This window comes from Suillus paluster (assembly GCF_016628075.1).
Source record: "Suillus paluster strain FC165 chromosome Unknown EDB91scaffold_9, whole genome shotgun sequence".
NCBI classification, from domain to species: domain Eukaryota; kingdom Fungi; phylum Basidiomycota; class Agaricomycetes; order Boletales; family Suillaceae; genus Suillus; species Suillus paluster.
This window is the reverse complement of record NW_024537569.1, coordinates 280622-291845: the sequence shown is the minus strand read 5'-3', so window position 1 is coordinate 291845 and position 11224 is coordinate 280622. Positions and strand designations below refer to the sequence as shown.

At 48.7% G+C, this 11224-nt stretch overlaps 5 protein-coding genes across 5 annotated transcripts; 4 read left to right on the top strand and 1 right to left on the bottom strand.

The window, feature by feature from the left end:
- Positions 1-763: 763 nt before the first annotated feature.
- EDB91DRAFT_1245044 (uncharacterized protein) lies at positions 764-1470 on the top strand (the record flags this gene model as incomplete). The annotated part of the gene is made up of 4 exons (XM_041322489.1): positions 764-982; positions 1033-1116; positions 1170-1367; positions 1420-1470. The coding sequence occupies 4 exons, from the start codon at positions 764-766 to the stop codon at positions 1468-1470; spliced, it is 552 nt and encodes a 183-aa protein (XP_041180657.1).
- Positions 1471-2427: 957 nt separating this feature from the next.
- On the top strand, positions 2428-3705 carry EDB91DRAFT_1314852 (uncharacterized protein; the record flags this gene model as incomplete). Its single annotated transcript, XM_041325154.1, has 8 exons — positions 2428-2444; positions 2495-2574; positions 2613-2644; positions 2723-3136; positions 3187-3270; positions 3327-3356; positions 3404-3529; positions 3579-3705. 8 exons carry the CDS (start codon positions 2428-2430, stop codon positions 3630-3632), a joined length of 837 nt encoding a protein of 278 aa, XP_041180656.1. The 3' UTR covers positions 3633-3705.
- A 604-nt stretch (positions 3706-4309) lies between these two features.
- Positions 4310-5731, top strand: EDB91DRAFT_1245042 (uncharacterized protein; the record flags this gene model as incomplete). The annotated part of the gene is made up of 6 exons (XM_041322488.1): positions 4310-4645; positions 4697-5242; positions 5293-5376; positions 5433-5462; positions 5510-5629; positions 5681-5731. 6 exons carry the CDS (start codon positions 4310-4312, stop codon positions 5729-5731), a joined length of 1167 nt encoding a protein of 388 aa, XP_041180655.1.
- A 1380-nt stretch (positions 5732-7111) lies between these two features.
- On the top strand, positions 7112-9467 carry EDB91DRAFT_1344888 (pyridoxal phosphate-dependent transferase). The gene is made up of 4 exons (XM_041325822.1): positions 7112-7445; positions 7501-8270; positions 8323-8679; positions 8730-9467. Exons 1-4 carry the CDS (start codon positions 7257-7259, stop codon positions 9289-9291), a joined length of 1878 nt encoding a protein of 625 aa, XP_041180654.1. The 5' UTR covers positions 7112-7256; the 3' UTR covers positions 9292-9467.
- On the bottom strand, positions 9468-10862 carry EDB91DRAFT_1113423 (uncharacterized protein). The gene is made up of 3 exons (XM_041317850.1): positions 10400-10862; positions 10144-10346; positions 9468-10091 (listed from the first exon to the last, which is right to left on the bottom strand). The coding sequence occupies exons 1-3, from the start codon at positions 10784-10786 to the stop codon at positions 9695-9697; spliced, it is 987 nt and encodes a 328-aa protein (XP_041180653.1). The 5' UTR covers positions 10787-10862; the 3' UTR covers positions 9468-9694.
- Positions 10863-11224: the final 362 nt, after the last annotated feature.

The following is an 11224-nucleotide window of genomic DNA, read 5'->3' as shown; positions in this document are numbered from 1 at the left end:
ATATCAACTACACGGCTCCGACCGAACCTGAAGGTTCTTAAGCACCTTCCTTGTTCAGATAGACAAGCGTGTTGTCGTCTGCAAGTTCTTGTGTAAATTCGGTAGATGCCGTGTTCAAACGTTCATTCCTCATAACTCACCAGCCTGAAAGTCCTTCAGGCTTAGCGTCCTGACCAGGCTGATTATTGAAGCAGAGGTTCGTAAATGTTAACTCTTCAACGAACGTTCAACATTCAACAGTGATCTTTGTGCGGCGATATGGTTAGTCAACAATTCGCTAAAAAAAAATCCCCAAGATGAGACGAGACGACAAGTAAGTAACTGTCTACTAAGTACTGTTGTCACTGATACTGACGAGGGTATGCAGTCCTTCATCTCACTGTCCTAGGTGTGTGAGCCTCGGTGATAGGTTGGTACTTGATGACGACGGCAAGCCTTGCAGCCCTTCAGAGACAGACCCTCTGGTGCCTCACAAGCTTTTCCGTCGCCATTCAAATCCCAACATCTGTATCTACACAGCATTTATTGCTGTCGTGACCGCTGGAATTACGATCTCCATATTTGTATCATCGGTTCGTCTGAGCCCTTGCAACGATCCCTTGGATCCAAACGTTCGAGACCGCATTCGCAAGTTGTGGGACACTGAGCGTCTCCACTACCAGCAAGAAGTTCTCGAGCGCGTCGACACCAAAAAGCGCTGGCGTCTCGAAGACGATGAAAGATTTCATCTCCGCGAACAATGGGGAAGGGAAGTAGAAATGAAATGGAGGAGAGGCAGAAGCACGAGGAGGAGGAACGCTTGAAATTGAACATGTTTTGGACCAATCCGGAGCCCCACGCGTGTACGACGTATGGCACTCGAGAGTACACTGCCCGACTGGTGAACGTCCCATCGTACTATAATCGCAGTGTGGAGGCTTGCATGGCCACGGCGATACAAATCCACGGTGCTAATTACACACCCAAGTGGTGCGAGGATCATGTAGGTGTTCGTGCGTTTCTTAGTATGAGCAGCTGATATTCTGCACTCAGGGTTTAAACAATGTAATAGGTCATTGGGAAGTTGACCAGCAACAACCGGATTGCGCATCATTCTGGTTGTGGTACAGAGATTATGTTTGTTGATCCATCAATTCATCTGCATATTTGCGACTTATTGATCGTCGCAGGGCTGTATTTCTCCTGGATCTGGTCAGCGAGTGAGTGTCTCAGAGATCATAATAATGAGCAGATTCGACGATGTGCAGCGTATCGAACACTACCTTGAAAGTCTTCCGTCGGGAGGTGATTGGAAGGAGTTCTGTGCTACCACCCCTGCAAGCTTTCATGGTTTGCATTTCACGGGGGCCCAAACCTGCTTCCAAAAGGTTCGCTACTTAGCTACATCATTTGTGGCACAATTTGTTGATTACTTTCCAGGACTTAGGCACAAACGGGCACTGGGTCATTGATGACGAGAGCTACAATTAGCCAAATGATATTGATGATTTGATGTTGGGCGAGAGGGTGATATTTTCTTGGAATTTCAAATTCACTATTGTGTACATGTGCCGTTCAGTGTACAAATTGTATTTGTATCTCTTCATCCTTTTGACAACCGTTCCTAGCTTGGGATTTGAAGTTCGTCGACACTGGTACCTTCGCGATCTTGCAACGATGGTCCTATAGCAGATACATTGCGGCGGTGCGGACAGGCGCTTGGATCAATCCCACATGTGGATGGCAACACTAATGGATTCGAATGTACGCCCGAATTCAAGATGCGACCTTTCACTCACGAAATGCATCTTACTTAAGAAATCACCACCATACGTATGTATTAGATCGTCGTTCCCTCACACTTTAACCACACCTTCGAGCTCTCGACGCCTTCGCACCTGTTTGTCGCGCAGGTCAAGGAGCCGTATGGACTCGGTCCTCCGAGGAAAACACAGATGATGGATCAGACTGGGATCCTGGGTCATGCTACTTACTATAGATACGGCCGCTTGTGCATTTCCTGTGGATCCTCTACCCTCTCACACAGTATTAGTGTGCCTCCTTGTTTTTTTTTTACACAGGGGATGCTGTATCGATCGTATACGATTGCTGTATGATCCAGCAAATCCGGAACAGCGGCATTAGATTTGATTCTGCGACTCCGACTGAATCTGGCCGTTCATATGCATAAGCACCTTCCCCATTTAGATATTGCTTGTGAGCGTGTTGCTGGCGTGTTTATCGCCCGCAAGTTGCTGTGTGAGTCCTGTATCGATGCTTGTTATTCCTCATAACTCACCAGGAAAGTCCACAGTATCTTGACCAGGTTTATCAATCAAAAGAGAGGTATGCAAGTGTTAAACTCTTCAGCGAACATTCAAATGTTCAACAATGATCTTTGTGTGGCGACATGACCAGTCCTCAACCATTCACTAAAAATTCTCCAAGATGATGCGATACGGCAGGTATGGTACTATTTACTGCTGCTGTCATTGAGGCTAATGAGTGTCCACAGTGACCCTCGCCCACCTCCTTACCATTCTAGGTGTGTGAGGCTCGGTGATAGGTTGATGCTTGATGATGACGGCAAGCCTTGTAGCTCTTCAGAGGCAGACCCTCTGACTGTCTCGCAGGCCTTCCCGTCAACACCAAACTCTCAACATTTGTATCTACACAATATTGATTGCTGTCTTGGCCGGTGGATTTGCGAATCGCTATATTTGCATCAGCAGGTCTCTCTTAGGCCCTTGCAACAACCCCTTGGATCCAGACGTTCGAGACCGCATTCGCAAGCAATGGGACATTGAGCTTCGCCACCACCAACAACAAGTTCTCCAGCACGTTGCCACCGAAAAGCGCTGGCGTCCTCGAAGACGATGACAGAAATCGTCTCCGCGAACAATGGAGAAGGGAACGGGCAAACCACGAATCATGCAAGTGGAGGAGAGGACGAAGGCGCGAAGAAGAAGAACGCTTGAGATTGAACATGTTTTGGACCGACGCGGAGCCCCACATGTGCACGACATATGGCACTCGAGAGTACACCGCCCGACTAGTGAATGTTCCGTCGTATTATAATCGCCGTGTGGAGGCTTGCATGGCCACGGCGATACAGATCCACGGGGTTAATTACACACCCAAGTGGTGCGAGGATCATGTAGGTGTTCGTGCGTTTCTTAGTACGAGCAGCTGATATTCCGCGCTCAGGGTTCAAACAATGTGGTAGGACATTGGGAAGTTGACCAGCAGCAGCCGGATTGCGTACCACACTGGGATTGGTACAAAGATTTCGTTCGTTGATCTATCAACTTCTCGTCTGCATATTTGCAACTTATTGATTGTCGTAGGGCTGCGTTTCTCCTGGATCTGGTCAGCGAGTGAGTTTCTCAGACATGATGCAGCGAGCGAAGTTGACGGTATACAGCGTATCGAACAACACCTCAAGAATATCCCAGAGGGAGCTGACTGGAGGGAGTTCTGTGCTACTACTCCTGCCAGCTTCAATGGGGTGCATTTTATCGGGGCACAATCCTGCCTTTTGGACCCGAATGTTCGTTGCTCGTTACATCAAATGCACACGATTTATTGACCGTTTCCAGAATGGCGGTACATGGGGCTACTGGGACATTGATGACGAGCGCTGCAACAAGTGACGACGATGATTCGATGTTGGGCGATGTAAATATTGTCTTGGATTTTGGGATTCGCTATTTGTACCATTTGATGTGCATACTTGTACTTGTACTTCTTCATCCATTCACCATCGTCGTTGTACCATTTCGATCGATGCATATTTCTTCATGCTCGATGCCTGAACAAACTGTCTTTGCTTTGTATTTGGAAGGCTCGACGAATGTCTTTCAGCAAGAGAGAGGGCATCAACTTTGAATGGCTGGTATATGGGTGTGTACAGTAAACCAACCCCGTGATTAGTAACTCCGACTGAATCCGCTGAGCGCTGATACTGAACTCCAAAGCATCATCCAGATAGCCTTGTCCGTGTATTGTCCCGCAGGTTACTATGTGAGTGCAGTCTGACATGCTGACTCGTAAGTTATTCCTCATAACTGACCAGGAAGCTTTCCTTGAAGTTTCTCAACAGCCTGATCAGGTTGACAATTTGAGGGAGAGGTTTGTAGATCTTTAGCGAACATTCAAAATTCAACAGTGATCTTTCAAGTTGTGTTGCAATATAGTTAGTTGCTAAATATTACTCAAGATGCGATACGACAAGTAACGTACCGTCTACTACTATTGTCACTGACGCTAATGGGGGTACGCAGACTTCACTGTCATAGGTGTGTGAGGCTCGGTTATGGGTTGATATTTCATGAATGATGGAAAGCCTTGCAGCTCCTCGCAGACAGATCCTCTGCCAGTGGTACCTCGCGAGTCTTCCCATCGCCATCAATACCTAAAAAATTGGACTTGCACACCATTCACTGCCGTCGCTGTTGCATTTGTGGTCGTCATATTTGCATTAGTGTTCTCGCCCAAACCTTGCAACAACCCCTTAGGTTCAGATGTTCGAGACATCGAGCTTCTCCCCCACCAACACGAAGTCCTCAAGCGCGTTGACACCCAAGCGCGCTGGCGTCTTGAAGACGATGAAAGAAATTGTCTCCGCAAACAATGGGGATGGGAAGTAGAGAAGCATAATCTGGAAGTGGAGGAGACATGGAAGCGTGAAGAAGAAGAATGAATTCGCCTCCGCGAGCAATGGGGAAGGGAAGTGGAAGAACACGAACGCGACGTGGCGGACGAAGTCCTCAAGCGCATTGATACCCAAGTGCGCTGGCGTCTTGAAGACGATGAAAGAAATCGTCTCCGCGAACAATGGGGATGTGAAGTAGAGAAGCATAAGCAGGAAGTGGAGGAGACACGGAAGCGTGAAGAAGAAGAACGAATTCGCCTCCGCGAGCAATGGGGAAGGGAAGTGGAAGAACACAAAAACGACATGGCGGAGAGGCAGAAGCGCGAAGGAAAAGAACGAATTCGCCTCCGCAAGCAATGGGAAAGGGAAGAGGAAGAGCACAAACGCGTGGTGGAGAGGCGGAAGCGCGAAGAAGAAAAACTCTTGAGATCGAATATGTTTTGGTCTAACTTGCAGTCCCACACGTGCACAGCATACGCCACTCGAGAGTACACTGCCCGACTGGTGAACATTCCATCATACTACAATCGCCGCCGCATAGAAGCTTGCATGGCCATGCCGGTACAGATCCACGGGGTTGAATACACGCCCAAGTGGTGCGAGGATCATGTAGGTGTTTCTGCGCTTCTTGGTATGAGAAGCTAATATTCCGCTCTCAGGGTCTAAACAATGTAACAGGTCATTGGGAAGTCAACCAGAATCAGCCAGATTGCGCATCGTACTGGGATTCGTACAAAGATTTTGTTTGTTGATTCATCAACTTCTTGTCTACATATCTTAAAGTTATTGGTTGTTGCAGGGCTGCGATTCGCCTGGATCTGGTCAGCGAGTGAGTTTCTCGGATATAATACAGTGAGCGGAGTTGATGATATTTAGCGTATCGAACACCGCCTTGCGAACCTCCCGTCAAGAGGTGATTGGAAGGAGTTTTGTGCAACCACTCCTGTAAGCTTCCGTGGTATGCATTTCAAGGGCGCACAATCTTGCTTCCAAACGGTTAGTTACTCAGTTTTATCAACTGTTGCACAATTTGTTGATCACTTCCAGACCTTCGGTGTACGGGGCCACTGGGTCATTGATGACCAGAGCTGCAATTAGCCAAGCGACAATGATGATGCGATGTTGGGTGAGGGAGATGTTTTCTTCAAATTTTGGTTTCCCCTTTTCGTCGTCACCTGATGTACCTGTATTTGCATGTCTTCATACTTTGAACAGCCGTCTTTGCCTGAGCCTGAGGCACTTGAGATGGAATGTGTGTTGGATCGTTCCCACATGTGCATTACATATAGTATGGTACTTTAAAGTGAGTGATGGAACGCCCTCTTGCCACCGTCGCATGGCTAAGGCTTGCAGTACTTTTCGTGGTAAAATATTGTGGCTTCGAATATACACCCGAAAGACGGGAGGGTCGTAGCACCAGCAAGTAGTTGATATTTCGTCACCTGGGTGCAACACGAACCGATGAGCTAAAGAGACAGTTGTAATCATAGGAGAAACCCTTTGTGAGACAATTGATATCGCGGCGTAGTTTGGATAAACACAAATTGAATGGCGACTCGAGGTTCAGACTCCAGATCACATCTGAAACCCAACTCGTCATTTAGTACTCAGTTCACGTGCTCTAGGCTCTTGACCAGCCCGGCTTATACTACCTAATATTCTCTCTGACGTAGCCAGTCTGGTCATGACCCTACTCGTGTCTCTGAGGTCCCATCGCACGCAAGCTATTATTTGTCGCTCCTGTCAGCATCCATGCAGCCGGCGTGTCGAGCGACAGTCAAATACGCATGAGCAGTGCACTGGATGGCGTGAGGCTCGGCATGGGCAACCTCTGCCTTGTCACTGAACGCCAGGGGAACAGCGAAGACAAATATACGAGGTACCAGATTGATCTTCAACAGACAAAGCCTATTGTTTCGATAATCGTCTGTAGGGCGGAAATCTAGTGCTGGGTTCCTTGTCTCTGGGCTTATTGAAAGGCAAGAAAAGAAAGGTTCAAAGGTTCGACAGTGATAACTTATCAGCGATTCTTTATTGTTCGCATGATCACCTGCAACCTGCTTGAGCGTGCCGGTCACTAAAATCATGGAATAGAAGACATCCATAGCTCAGGGCTTTTTAGTGATGAAGCACAATCTCGTTCACAGTGAATTGGTAAGAAGGAACGGTTTTTCAAGGTCTGGCTTGGGGAGACTGCATCAGATGAATTATGACTCGAATAGATCAATTTTACCAATCCGGGCCATGGGTACCTTCTTTGGCAATTCCCGGCTCCGGCCTATCAACGTATTGGGAAGAGCACTGAAGATTTTGAACGCTCGAGTCCGGGAGTACTATCCCTTCCGGTGCAATCGGCATCCCACAGAAGTCGGCAGTCACGCTTTTTCGCAGGATTTTGTGTGACTTCCTGTGACCGATTGTAACAAAATGTCACGTTTTCCCGCCAAAATGTGTGGCCTGCCGACTTCTGTGGGGTGCCGCACCGGAAGGGATAGTAGTTACGGCATGATCAGCTGGCATCACCACGAGACACAGTCACTACAGAATTACTGAAAGAGTCAGATCAGTGAACAGCGTCCCTAGGCTAGATCTGAGGCAGCCGCTTCCCCCGCGACTAAATATTATGACTACCCCAATTTCCACCAGCAACCACACACTTGGCTGTGCAGTGCCGCCCTTCACTCCGCATGCGATCTCTGTTTCGTTGCCTACATGGGCAGACAACGTGGGATACGAGCAAGGAGAGAAGCGCGTCGTCGATGCGATGGTGTCCGGATACCCAAGGTTCTTTATCCATCTAAGCATCCAAAAGGTATGTGATTGTTCCAGGCCACACTGAATGTATCCCTGACAACATTAATCGGAAGCTTGCACGGATGTGTGAGCAAAAATTTGGGGTGCACAATGAAAGTTGTCTGCTATACCCATCCAAGAAAATTGCAGATCGGTGTCGAGCTTTTATCCTTGAACGTGCATCATTAGAAGGCACGCCAACGCACGTGCGGCTCGTGCAATATCGCATTTGTCCTGAAGACAGTCCGTTGCCATCATCGCAATCTACTGTGGAGCTACACATTGTTCTCTTCCCAACGGAGGCATTTCCTCTTGCGAAACAATTCTGGCAGCATACTGGTCTGGGTATCTCCTCCCGCCTCGCCGATTACTGTCTCTCCTTGCTCCCTGCCGAATTACCAAATTCTCCAGTACTCTCCTCGCCAACGCCTCCTCGTGCTCCATTCAAGGCGCCGAACAAGCACTATAGCATCAAGCACGCCCCACGATCGCCATCCTTTGGATCGGCTCTTCCCAGTCCGAACCCGCAAGACGTACTTAGTAAAGACCTGAGTATCTATCTCGAAGAGCGCTACGGGAGAAACCTCCCAGTCAGCGCTGGTTCTTCTGCAAAGCGGGCATTACGCAGACGCATTGCCGGCGTGCTCGTCAGAGACAACTGGGAAGACTGTCCGCAGGGTCCATGCACAGGCGCCCACGATTTTGAAGTGGGGCCCAGTCACCGAGGTGTGAAGGAGGTGACTGAGGACGACGTATACTTGTTTTCGACCGGCATGTCTGCAATTTGGACTGCGCATCAATTAGTTCTAGGCGCAAGGCCACCAGCCAAGAGCGTGTGTTTTGGGTAAATTTAACCATTCCAAATTGCATCGAGAGGCATGCTGATAGTTTGTTAGATTTTCGTACACTGATACCCTGAAAGTCCTGAAAAAATGGGGTCCTGGGTGTCATTTCCTCGGACACGGTCTGGACTCTGATATAAACACGCTGGAGACAATTATTGAACAGGAACTTTCTGCGAACCCTTCCTCGCAGCCCATCGCTGCACTTTTCACAGAGTTCCCGTCAAATCCTCTTCTTCGCTCGGCTAACATCTCCCTCCTTCGTGCGGTTGCAGATAAATATGATTGCCTGCTCGTCATAGACGAGACCATCGGAAACTTCGTCAACGTCGACGTAGTGCAACACGCAGACATTGTTGTGAGCAGCCTGTCCAAGATATTTAGCGGTGACGCGAACGCCATGGGCGGAAGGTACGTTTCTCTCTATCCTCGAAACCTCGATCTCACATTCGCTACCTCAGTTTAATTCTAAATCCTCAAAGGCGTCACTACGCCACGCTCAAAGCGTACATGTCCGCTACATACGAAGACACATACTTCGATGAAGACGCCATCTTCATGGAGCGCAACTCCCGTAACTTTGCACGGCGCATTCGCATCATCGACGAAAACACCCTCGCGGTTTGTGAGTACTTGCGATCGCGATCCATCTCAGGCGGAACATCCCTACCATCTCCCGCCATCAAAGAAGTCTTCTACCCAAAATACATCACGCCTGAAAACTACCTCTCGTGCAAGCTTCCGGAAGGAGGCTACGGAGGGCTCTTTGCACTCACGTTCACCTCGCTTGCTGCTTCGCAGGCGTTTTTCGACAACATGCCATTTTCAAAGGGCCCGAGTCTTGGAACAAACTTTACGCTCGCGTGTCCGTACACCATTCTAGCGCATTATTTGGAGCTCGGATGGGCGGCGGAGTATGGTGTAGAAGAGGGCTTGGTTAGGATTAGTGTCGGGTTAGAGGAAAGGGAGGGGCTTCTAGAGGGTTTTAAAGTGGCTTTGACAGCTGCAGAAGCTGCGATGTAAGACGGCTTCTACTTGGGGTGCTCCAACAGTACTTGCTTGTTTCTACCGTTCAACTCGGTACTCGCATTGGTAAGGGTCATTAGACCCTTCAGCGAGTTTATACCTCTTGCGCTTGTCAGACTATCTAGTGTCACCGCACTGACTGACAATTTGCATAATGTATCGAATATAAACTATCTGTGATTTGCCCGAACGAAAAAAATAACCGGAAGCTTCGAATACAACTACAACGTGAACGGAAGATACAACAATGAATGCATGCATGCGTGAACCAGTGTCGAGGAATGAGAATCTCTAGTCTATTCGAATTTCTATCAGCCATAACGAGAACGAAGAACGTGATAATGATAAAGACAAAAAGAAAGCTCGTAAAAGTTTTGAATCTCAGTGTTAACTGATTCGCCTAGGACGGTCCATTGCCAACGTTCGGCGCGTTCGCTTGAGCAGCGCCGTTGGCCTCTTCCGTCTTCGAGCTAAGAGCGTTGACTAACTCGCCAATCCGTTGTGTGAGCTTCTCAAGCAGCGGAGACACGCGCTCCTTGACCTCTCTGCCTACACGATTGAACTTCTCGGGGAATTGCATATCAGGGTTCGTGATGATGTTACGCAAGTCAGTGACGGTCTTGGAGACGTCAGGATATGTAGCCTGCAAGGTCTGTGGGAGCTGGGCAGTGGACTGCTGGACTTTCTGCAGCTCGGAGACCAGGTTCTCACCAAGAGTGTAGAAGCGATTTTGGGCATTGTTGATCTGGTTAGAGGCGAGAGTGGAGATTGCGTTGGCGGTGTCGGTAGCGCGTTGACTTAAGGGAAAGAGTTAGAATCGATGTATATATGCACTAAAAAACAACCCACACTAGGACACTTTGCTGTTGCACTTGTTTAAGGTGCTCTGCCGAATAGACGTATAAATTGTCCTTGAAGTGCTTGGAAAGGTTGAGTACGCGCTGGTACTGGTACTGGGAGTCGGAAGAGGAAGACGAGGGTGACGAAGTGCCCGATTCACTGCCCATATTGACAGCGAATTTCTCGATGAGGTCAACGACTGGTGTGAATTTCTGTAAACTCGAGTCAATCGTGTATTAGGGGTAATAGGTCACGTGGCTCCCACCTTGTCAAGACCCTCTGCAACGCCAACCGCAGGAGATTTGACATTGTCGAACGTCTTTGTCGCAGTTTCCCGCACGTAACTAGCCACCTCCTCAGGCTTGGCCTGGAATACGTAAGGACACCTCGACTCAACTGCATCGAGGCCCTTGTTGGCGATACCGTCTGCACGGACGATGAGTGGGGCAAGACGAATCTGAATAGGTTGGGAGTAGTTATAAGCGGTATTGGTGAGTGTTTGGGCGACGTGATACGGCGAGCGGGTGAGCCTGTGTTGCTCGAGGATGGTGTTTATCTGGTCAAGTGAAGACGCAACCAGAGGAATAGAGACAACGCGGTTTAAAGCCCTAATTTCAGGAGCTTGGGACTGGGACTGAGCTGTAGATGCCATTTTTAGAGTAACTAGGTGAGGGTGGGCGTGCAAGAGAAGAATGAACGAGAAATGGAGGCGCAGGGGTTCATATACTGATGCAAGTTGACATGTGATTATGCGACTATCGCGTCTGTCACACTTGCCATATCTGTCATATCCGTCACACTTCTATGATGGCAGGACTTTTGCATCCAGATTCTACAACGAACAGGCTGGACAGGGCTGGATGCGTTATCAACTTATCTATCGCATGCGATAACGTCGACACCCTCTACATCAGGCCAATTTTTGGTTCTTCTTCTCCGCTCTAGTAACGCTTCTTTGACATAAGTCTTGAGGTTGGGCTTGAGGGCCAGGTATGTAAATGTGGCGCAGATGGCCGATACTACACTCGTGATTGTGCAATAGACAGGGTGCGGAACCACCGCTCATAAACGTTAACTTTGACAAGACGCA

What these genes read in the sequence shown, in the direction of transcription:
- EDB91DRAFT_1344888 (XM_041325822.1), top strand. Translation starts at nt 7,257, where the DNA reads ATGACTACCCCAATTTCCACCAGCAACCACACACTTGGCTGTGCAGTG. An exon ending in GCCAAGAGCGTGTGTTTTGG is followed by an intron (nt 8,271 to 8,322) that starts GTAAATTTAACC and finishes ATAGTTTGTTAG; the next exon opens with ATTTTCGTACACTGATACCC. An exon ending in GCGAACGCCATGGGCGGAAG is followed by an intron (nt 8,680 to 8,729) that starts GTACGTTTCTCT and finishes TCGCTACCTCAG; the next exon opens with TTTAATTCTAAATCCTCAAA.
- EDB91DRAFT_1113423 (XM_041317850.1), bottom strand. Translation starts at nt 10,786, where the DNA reads ATGGCATCTACAGCTCAGTCCCAGTCCCAAGCTCCTGAAATTAGGGCT. An exon ending in TTGCAGAGGGTCTTGACAAG is followed by an intron (nt 10,347 to 10,399) that starts GTGGGAGCCACG and finishes TCGAGTTTACAG; the next exon opens with AAATTCACACCAGTCGTTGA. An exon ending in CAACAGCAAAGTGTCCTAGT is followed by an intron (nt 10,092 to 10,143) that starts GTGGGTTGTTTT and finishes CTTTCCCTTAAG; the next exon opens with TCAACGCGCTACCGACACCG.